The 9,659-nt window shown below is 43.9% G+C and overlaps 1 protein-coding gene across 1 annotated transcript in view; it reads right to left on the bottom strand.

Annotated features, from left to right (window-relative positions):
* The window catches only part of LOC121566897 (calsyntenin-2-like), a 366,362-nt gene extending 359,933 nt beyond the window's left edge, over positions 1–6,429 (bottom strand). The window contains exon 1 of the mRNA XM_041876806.1: positions 6,066–6,429. Within this exon, the coding sequence (XP_041732740.1) occupies positions 6,066–6,147 (82 nt within the window). The 5' untranslated portion in view covers positions 6,148–6,429. The remainder of the gene's footprint in view (positions 1–6,065) is intronic.
* Positions 6,430–9,659: the final 3,230 nt, after the last annotated feature.

Below are 9,659 nucleotides of genomic sequence, written 5' to 3' on the forward strand. Positions count from 1 at the left end.
ATAAGGAATGTAGACTTCATGGCCCCAAACCACTCATCTCTTAACTCTTCCCCTGTCCTCACAATACTATGACATGACATCATTACACCTACTGAGGAGAGGGGAGGGGGGATGCTCTGACACACACCCCTACTGAGGAGAGGGGAGGGGGATGCTCTGACACACACCCCTACTGAGGAGAGGGGAGGTAGGTTGCACCCCTAATGAGTACTTCATCTGTTGCTTATCCTATAAATGACTGAGACATATGATGTGTGAGGGTAGTAGTGTGCGTGTTTTGTCACCTGAGGAGCTTGATAGATCAATGTTTGAACGTTTATGTGTGTATGTGTGTGTGTGTGTATGTGTGTGTGTATGTGTTTATGAATACTTTTCTCCATCTATCTCTAATTGCTTGTATTATTCCTTTCCCTCGCTAAACAATCCCTCCTCTCCTCTCCTCTCCTCTCCTCAGGGAGTACTCTCATAGACACAGGACGTTCTTTCTTAATTCTATAAAAGCCTCTGGTGTTTTCTCCACTCACCTCTCTCTCTCTCTCTCTCTCTCTCTCTCGCTCTCTCTCGCTTTCTCTTTTCTCCCTCTCTCCCCCTTCTTCACACCTCAGAGAGTAAATCAATGGGCCTGTCTAGTGCTAAGTATGGTCAGCCGTAGCCCCAGAGGGAGAGGAGGGGAGCAAGAGAGTTCACCTGCTCACTGTGATTAGTACAGGCTTATCTCCAACTATAACACACACACACAGACACACATACACACACACACACACACACACACACAGACACACATATACACACACACACAGACACACAAACACACACACACACACACACACACACACACACACAGACACACACATTGTTCACCTCCTGGAAAACTAGAAAGGAGTGCAAGAAACAAGAGACCATGAAGACATAACCCCAGCCCCATGCAATGTAGAAGAACGAGGGAGGGAGGGAGGGAGGGAGGGAGGGAGGGAGGGAGGGAGGGAGGGAGGGAGAGAGGGAGAGGAAGGGGGAGAGAGGGACAGAGGGACAGAGGGAGAGGAGGGAAGAAAGAAAGACAGGAAGGGGAGAAGGAGAGAGGATTCAATAGGTGAGAAAAGGTGTTCTGTGGGTCAGAGGTGCTATGGCTACAGGCTAAAAGTTCACTCTAGTACACCTGTAACCTTTTGTATTGTTCTGAATTCAATTGGGAGAAACTCTACATATATCCAAATGTCCACACTACCATATCACATTGCTTTACTCTCAGTGGAGTGTTGGGGTGGATATTGCATTTCTGTAGCATGAAGCACTACAAGTACACCCCCTGGACGCTAGTCTATCACACGGCCTTACCGCCAATCTATCTCCTTAATGCTGAGTGCCAAGCAGAGATGCATTGGGTCCCATTTTTCCAGTATTTGGTATGACTCAACCAGGGATCAAACTCCCAACCTTCCAATCTCTGGATGGACACTCTAACAACAAGGCCACTGAGTTGATCACTAAACACTGGTCTTTATAAGAAGAATAAGCTGATTTGAGATCAGTGAAGTAACACTACACTATTAGCAAAACCCTGATCTGAAGTAAGGTTCATTAGGCAGGGCTGAGATCAATGAGGTAGCACTCCTCCTCCATACTTTGCCCTAATCTGAGATAAGAGCACTGATTTGAGATCAGTGAAATAGCTCTACTCCATGCTGAGCCTGATCTAAAATGAAAGAGATTACTGCTCTAGGATCAGTGATGTACTGCTGTCCTCCACACTGAGCCTTGGTTTTCCCACCCAGACCTAAAAATAGGAGAGACAAGCAAGGCTGTACTGAGATCAGTGAGGTGATTCTTTGTAGCTCAGTTGGTAGAGCATGGTGATTTTAACGCCAGGGTAGTGGGTTTGATTCCCAGGACCACCCATACGTAAAAATTTATCCACGCATGACTGTAAGTCACTTTGGATAAAAGCGTCGGCTAAATGGAATATAATATAATAGGTAATAACATGTCCTCCTCCATGTTGAACTATGGTTTTCCAGTCGCAGTACGGCAGACAAGATTTGTGCTGTCACTGTATGGCCCGGCCGGGGATTTATAGAGCGCTTCCATAATGCACTTCCTCGCTCAAAAGGAGGACATAAATCTGCCGCTTGTTTTTGTCACCCCTTTTTTATTGGCTGAAGGAGTGTGCAAAGATGTTATCAAGGCAAAGGGTGGCTATTTGAAGAATCTCAAATATAAAATATATTTAGATTTGTTTAACACTTTTTTGGTTACTTGATGATTCCATATGTGTCATTTCATAGTTTTGATGTCTTCACTATTATTCTACAATATAAAACAAATTGTAAAAATAGAGAAAAACCCTGAGTAGGTGTGTCCAAACTTTTGACTGGTAGTGTATATATTATTATTATATTATTATTTGTTATTTTTAGTCTTAACCTTTCAGTTCCACTCATCACCTCCAATCTATCTCTGAACACCATCTAGTTTTGATTTCTATTCGCAAAGTTTCTACAGAATAATGCAACTGAATATTAGGAAGCTGTTCCTAATGTTTGGTATACTCAGTGTATAGTTCAGGTGCTTCTAAAGAGGTAACATAGCCTAAATTGAAATATTACCTTATTTTATAATGAAGGTGGAAGTTTCTGTAACTCTCTTTATGTTGATTTATTTGAACCTTGTGCACTGAAGGATCCACATCTGCATTCTGTACCTGAGTTTCACATATACAGTCGTCAACCAACAACAGTCAAAGCACTCCTGCAGTAGACCAAATCGTATTACCAAGTAATACTTCGCTTCCTCTATGGACTGACTCATATTATATTTGAAGTACTGTATTTGTTTACTTTCTGATTGAAAAATAATAGTGGTGTGTTTACCCCCCAAAAGAATAAAGCTGCAAAAGGTTCCACGATGGAAACAGACGCTGTGGGTAGCTAAATGAAAATACACATACTGTTGGTAATGAGCTATCTAAATTCATAGTTCATATTGCTTGGAATTACACAAAAGCGCAGCTCCGAGCAGCTCTGGCAAAAATCTCTGCACCGCTTTCTACTCAACCACGAAAAAATTCTCCCCACCACGCTGCTGAGCGTGAGACATGGTGGGTTGTGGGAGAAATCGTTTGAGCCACAGTGTGCAACCGTGAATGCAATAATGTCTTTGTAAATAGCTTCGCCGCCTCTTTGCAGTTTTGCATACTTGGCTGCTGTCAACATGGACCAACACACATACTTACCGGTATAATCACACAGCTCTAGATTTTGAGCGGATGCCTTGAGGGTCACGTTGATTAAAGGGAGTTACTCGTTCGTTCACGGTTCTTGAAATTAAACGGTGGCTATACAGAAAATGACAGGGGAAGCGTGCGCCTCAAAGTTGTCCTGGAGAACAGCCAATTCCAGAGTCTTCTCCAGTTACTTACAGGACATACAGTAGATGCACCGTTCAACTGTCACATGGAACATTTTAAGGAAAAGCTGCATCATGATAGAAGAAAACAATGTTACATGTTCAGAATGTTAGTGTATGTTTCACACGTTTCTCTCGCGTTTACACAGAGTTAAAGATGGAAATTGAAAATGCGGCTAGCGGGCCAGGATAGCAGCACATACACTATATATACAAAAGTATGTGGACACCCCTTCAAATTATTGGATTCGGCTATTTCAGCCACACCCGTTGCTGACAGGTGTATAAAATCGAGAACACAGCCATGCAATCTCCATAGACAAACATTGGCAGTAGAATAGTCAGTACTGAAGAGCTCAGTGACTTTCAACGTGGCATAGAACAGAACCGCCGAGTGCTGAAGCGTGTAGCGAGTAAAAACCGTCTGTCCTCGGTTGCAACACTCACTACCGAGTTCCAAACTGCCACTGGAAGCAACGTCAGCACAAGAACTGTTCGTCGGGAGATTCATGAAATGGGTTTCCATGGCCATGCAGCCGTACATAAGCCTAAAATCACCATGCGCAATGCCAAGCGTCAGCTGGAGTGGTGTAAAGCTCGCCGCCATTGGACTCTGGAGCAGTGGAAATGCGTTCTCTGGAGTGATGAATCATGCTTCACCATCTGTCAATGGACGAATCTGGGTTTGGCGGATGCCAGGAGAACCCTACCAGCCCCAATGCATAGTGCCAACTGTAAAGTTTGGTGGAGGAGGAATATTGGTCTGGGGCTGGTTTTCATGGTTCAGGCCCTTAGTTCCAGTGAAGGGAAATCTTAACGCTACAGCTTACAATGAAATTCTAGACGATTCTGTGCTTCCAACTTTGTGGCAACAGTTTGGGGAAGGCCCTTTCCTGTTTCAGCATGACAATGCCCCCGTGCACAAAGCAAGGTCCATACAGAAATGGTTTGTCGAGATCGGTGTGGAAGAACTTGACTGGCCTGCACAGAGCCCTGACCTCAACCCGGTCGAACACCTTTGGGAGGAATTGGAAAGCCGGCTGTGAGCCAGGCCTAATCGCCCAACATCAGTGCCCAATCTCACTAATGCTCTTGTGGCTGAATGGAAGCAAGTCCCCGCAGCAATGTTCCAACATCTAGTGGAAAGCCTTCCCAGAAGAGTGGAGGCTGTTATAGCAGCAAAGGGGGGACCAACTCCATATTAATGCCCATGATTTTGGAATGAGATGTTCGACAAGCAGGTGTCCACATACTTTTGGTCATGTATTGTATCTTAAACAATGGGCTTTCATTTTCTCCTATGTTGGGGCCCTGGGGACTCAATTAGAACCGTGGTGTGTTCGCATTTCCACCCCCACTGACTCGACTTACTTAGCAGCCGAGCAGTGGCTCGAAAAGCCCAACAGTCCTGAGCTACTACCATGCTATCTCCAGATGAAAAAAGTATACACATTTGTGGGTGGAGTTGGTGACAGACCATGTATCCACATGCAAAGAAACACCAACAAACACTGGTATGGGTAACTTCAGCACCACTGACAGCATATTAAAATACACACAGGCTTTTATTGCAAATCAGCACCATGGACAGCTAGTGCATTCTCTATCTCTTGCTCTCACACACACACACACACACACACACACACACACACACACACACACACACACACACACACACACACACACACACACACACACACACACACACACACACACTGTTGGCCATTGGTTTGAGCTGTGCTCCGGGTCAGGCTATAATCATATTCAAATGAAAATGCAAATGAAGCACAAGCTTCGCCTCCCTACTCAGGTCATTGGCTATTATCATATGCCTCCATACTACTAGGCTAACAGATAGAGACAAAATAGGCCTATTGGAAGCATGTGAAGGCAGAAGCAAAGGCTGCTTTCTTTCTGACGCACAGGGACAGGAGCAGAGCAACACCTAATCATGCCAGCATCGGCATCATCATCATATCAATAAATCAAATAAAATCAAATTTGATTTGCCACATGCCCGAATACAACAGGTGTAGACATTACCGTGAAATGTTTACTTATATGAATATGCTTACTAATATCTGATAAGTAGGAGCCTACTCATATTTATATCAGCATCAGGACATTATATTGCCTAAATAGTCCTCATCAATAAGATATCAGACTACTATCTACTGTTCTTACCATCTCATATCTCTTCAAAAACCTAAGATCTGTCTCGGTCGGTTCGAGGAGGCAGGCTATAACATAGCTATCACATGGTGAGAGACCATATCCACAAGCAGATGTCACAGTGAAAACTTGGACACATTGGTACACTCAACGCAACGGCATCACTCCTCCTGAGAAGAAGTGACATGTCCTAGAGGCACCTCCGCTCGGAAATAGACCTATCAGCCAGCCTCCCTACAATTCACCCCCAGCCCCGACTGCTTTACAAATCACAGCCATCTAACCATATGATATCAGAGATTCTAAATGATTACAATCACAGCGCGATCAGCCTACATTAGAGGTGAAAATACTCCGATATGGACGCTCTCTCCCTATCCTCCCTCCCTCCCATTGCCGCCTCTTCTACAATAAGCACATTGCAAAGTGACAGAGAGAGCGCACCAAGCAGGGCGGTAGGGATAGGGAGCGCCAAGTTCCCCTTCACATACCTTTCACTGTGTGACAGACACACAGCCCCAAAGCAACCCCGGCCATCAGCAGCACCACCTCGGATATTCTCTGCATCTTCATGGCGTGGTGAGAGCGAAATTCAGACAGGGCACGGTGACCTCTTTCTCTCTCTCTCTCGGATCCTTTCCCCCGCTCCTTCTATTCAGCTTGTTCCAACGTTTTCTCTTCTTCAAGCCGTAAAACTGTTCACTAATGATATGTCCGACTCTAAAGACAGCGAGCGAAGAGTGGAAGAATGCGAGCGGGGAATACCCAAAGCGAGGCAGGGAGGAAGGCTTCTTCCTCGAAGAAACCGTGAAGCTGGGCGGTATAGTTAACAGACCTCGTTCGATGCTTGTTGGATGCCCAACTAACTGCTTAGTGATAAGACGGGACCGGAGACCAACGCTTCCCGGGACTAGACTGTTACGTCACGGGGAGGAGAGATGTGGGTTCATATTCATATTTTTTCTCTCATACCGCTCCCTCCTATCACTCAGCACTAAACCACATCGCGATCACACACTTCTCCTTCATTGTCTGAAATTATTCATCTGGCCGATTTCATAAGAATAATTAATTGTGAATATTATACTGATATTTAGCTCATTAGGCTACCACTGTCACGAGACCAACCCAGGATGTATCTTACCCACTTGTCTCCACATACAGGTATCCATTAGCTTTGGGAAGATGTTTTGAGTAGGGGGTGCTGAGTGTATGGGGGGTTGAAAAAAAGCACCTTTCTAATAAACTATTTGCAGGCAATAGGTCTAGCTGATTATTCAGGTGCTGGCTGTCAGTGAAAAGCAATGCATCTAAAATATGTGTGAATATAATGTGTCTTGAGTATAAATTGTAATGTTGAGACAAGAAGAAGGGGGAGGGGTGTGTGGCGAAGATATTGGCTCATCTCTCCAGAATGCGCTCAGCTCTCCAGAATGCTCTGAGCTGTCTTCAGCCAATTATTGCGCATTCATTGTTTATTGTGTTAATTGTTTGCCCATTACATATGTCATCAGTAGTACATTTACTGTTAATCTCTGTCATTTGGTTACATTAATTTCTGTGAATGCATGGCTTTATTAGGCCTATACAGTCACTGTTTCTCATTCTTGGAGTGGAAACGTTGTTTGCCACACTTGTGAGAAATACGTTTTGGTTTATTTCATACAGTGGCTGTTGCTGTCATTTAAGATTAGGGAGGCCGAATATTTATTTATTTTTGGAGCATGGCCTTATTTCTATTACAGCATATTGGATGACTGTCATTCATATTCCATTCACCCAGCTCAATGTAACATCGATAGGCTTAGGCTACTACATGACACTCACATTTTCCCTATACCCATCATGAGGTTGCTACAACCTAACATGCAAATGAAAGTTTATAACATAGATGCACAGGTCAAGAGACAAATTGTAGTAATCAAGATGGCAGACAGTGACACATTAAATACCTCCTTGCACACTCTTGCCTGAATCTAGCTGATCTAGAGTGTAATCATTAGTCCAAACAGTTGCAAATGAGAGTTTCTATTGGAAAGATTCAGGTAGGTTTATCCCCGTTTTGTTCCGTTTGCTTCCGTTTAAGAAAAGTTTTTCAACAGAATTGGTGGAATGTATACACCCCTGATCACCTGCCCACACAGTTTTCTTTCATAGCAGCCACATACAAACAGCATCATCACTTTTCTCATTGTATAATTCCTTCTTGCATCTATGTGCTCTCCTCCTCTCACGTTTCCCTTCGCTTGTGGACTTCAGTGCACAACACAGCAGCAGTACGTAACCAGGTGAAAAAACCTTTCCAAGCCAAACCTTCATACCGCATAACCGGTAACTGCTACACACACATGTCACCATATTAGCTAACGTCCTAGTCAACATAGCTACTAGAACTAACACTTTAGTAAACCTACTACAGTTCATGCTGCAAGAGCTCTGATAGGTTGGATGATGTCCTTCGGAAGTCGTCATAATTACTGTGTACGTCTATGGAAGGGGGTGAGAACCACGAGCCTCCTACGTTTTGTATTGAAGTCAATATACGCAGAGGAGGACAGAACATAGCTATCCTCCAGCTACACCATTGTGCTACCCCAGAGTGCTGTTGAGGCTGCTGTAGACCTTCATTGCAAAACAGTGTGTTTTAATCAATATATTTAGTATAGTTTTATCTAAAAAGGCTAACTTTTTTAACGTTCCACTATTTTTTATCTTTATGAAATTCACTGAGTATGATGGTCCTCCCCTTCCTCCTCTGAGGAGCCTCCACTGATTTCATACCATTATTTACCAGTTTTGTCTTTTTTTTTTCATTGTATTTTGTTTGGAGGCTCCGTGTCAGCAATGAGCATGTGTCTGGTTTCTCTGTCCTCTTAATGTTTACTGAGCGTGCGAATCTGAGCACTCATAGAAGTAGGCTAGCTGGCCTGCTGCGAGCAAATGTAGGATGTCTGATTTCTGATTGTCTAATCTCACCACCAGTAATAAGCTGACTTTCTCAGTAAAAAAAAATATTCACCTCACAACAAAGTTTTTAAAAAATGAATGATGTGAATGAATGAAAATAGTTCCTCACAGTATTTAAAAAGTCTTTCCAACACTCTCCCTCTTGATAATCACCAGGCCTCGGTGTGAATATCATGATCTGATGATCCCATAAATAATAAATCCAGTGGAAACATAATAAAATACCTGAACACATTTCCCTTTGCGCAAAACAGCTGTGTCTGTCCCAAACTCACTGGCGCGGGAAACTCTGAAGGCCGGGAATAGGCTAATTGACACAATGTTGCAAATTCACTACCAGCAGCTTCCGGCTGGACCTTCATATACAGTGAGGGAAAAAAGTATTTGATGCCCTGCTGATTTTGTACGTTTGCCCACTGACAAAGACATGATCAGTCTATAATTTTAATGGTAGGTTTATTTGAACAGTGAGAGACAGAATAATCCAGAAAAACGCATGTCAAAAATGTTATAAATTGATTTGCATTTTAATGAGGGAAATAAGTATTTGACCCCTCTGCAATACATGACTTAGTACTTGGTGGCAAAACCCTTGTTGGCAATCACAGAGGTCAGACATTTCTTGTAGTTGGCCACCAGGTTTGCACACATCTCAGGAGGGATTTTGTCCCACTCCTCTTTGCAGATCTTCTCCAAGTCATTAAGGTTTCGAGCCTGACTTTTGGCAACTCGAACCTTCAACTCCCTCCACAGATTTTCTATGGGATAAAGGTCTGGAGACTGGCTAGGCCACTCCAGGACCTTAATGTGCTTCTTCTTGAGCCACTCCTTTGTTGCCTTTGCCGTGTGTTTTGGGTCATTGTCATGCTGGAATACCCATCCACGACCCATTTTCAATGCCCTGGCTGAGGGAAGGAGGTTCTCACCCAAGATTTGACAGTACATGGCCCCGTCCATCGTCCCTTTGATGCGGTGAAGTTGTCCTGTCCCCTTAGCAGAAAAACACCCCCAAAGCATAATGTTTCCACCTCCATGTTTGACGGTGGGGATGGTGTTCTTGGGGTAATGGGCAACATTCCTCCTCCTTCAAACACGGCGAGTTGAGTTGATGCCAAAGA

Source organism: Coregonus clupeaformis, chromosome 5, assembly GCF_020615455.1.
Source record: "Coregonus clupeaformis isolate EN_2021a chromosome 5, ASM2061545v1, whole genome shotgun sequence".
NCBI classification, from domain to species: Eukaryota; Metazoa; Chordata; class Actinopteri; order Salmoniformes; family Salmonidae; genus Coregonus; species Coregonus clupeaformis.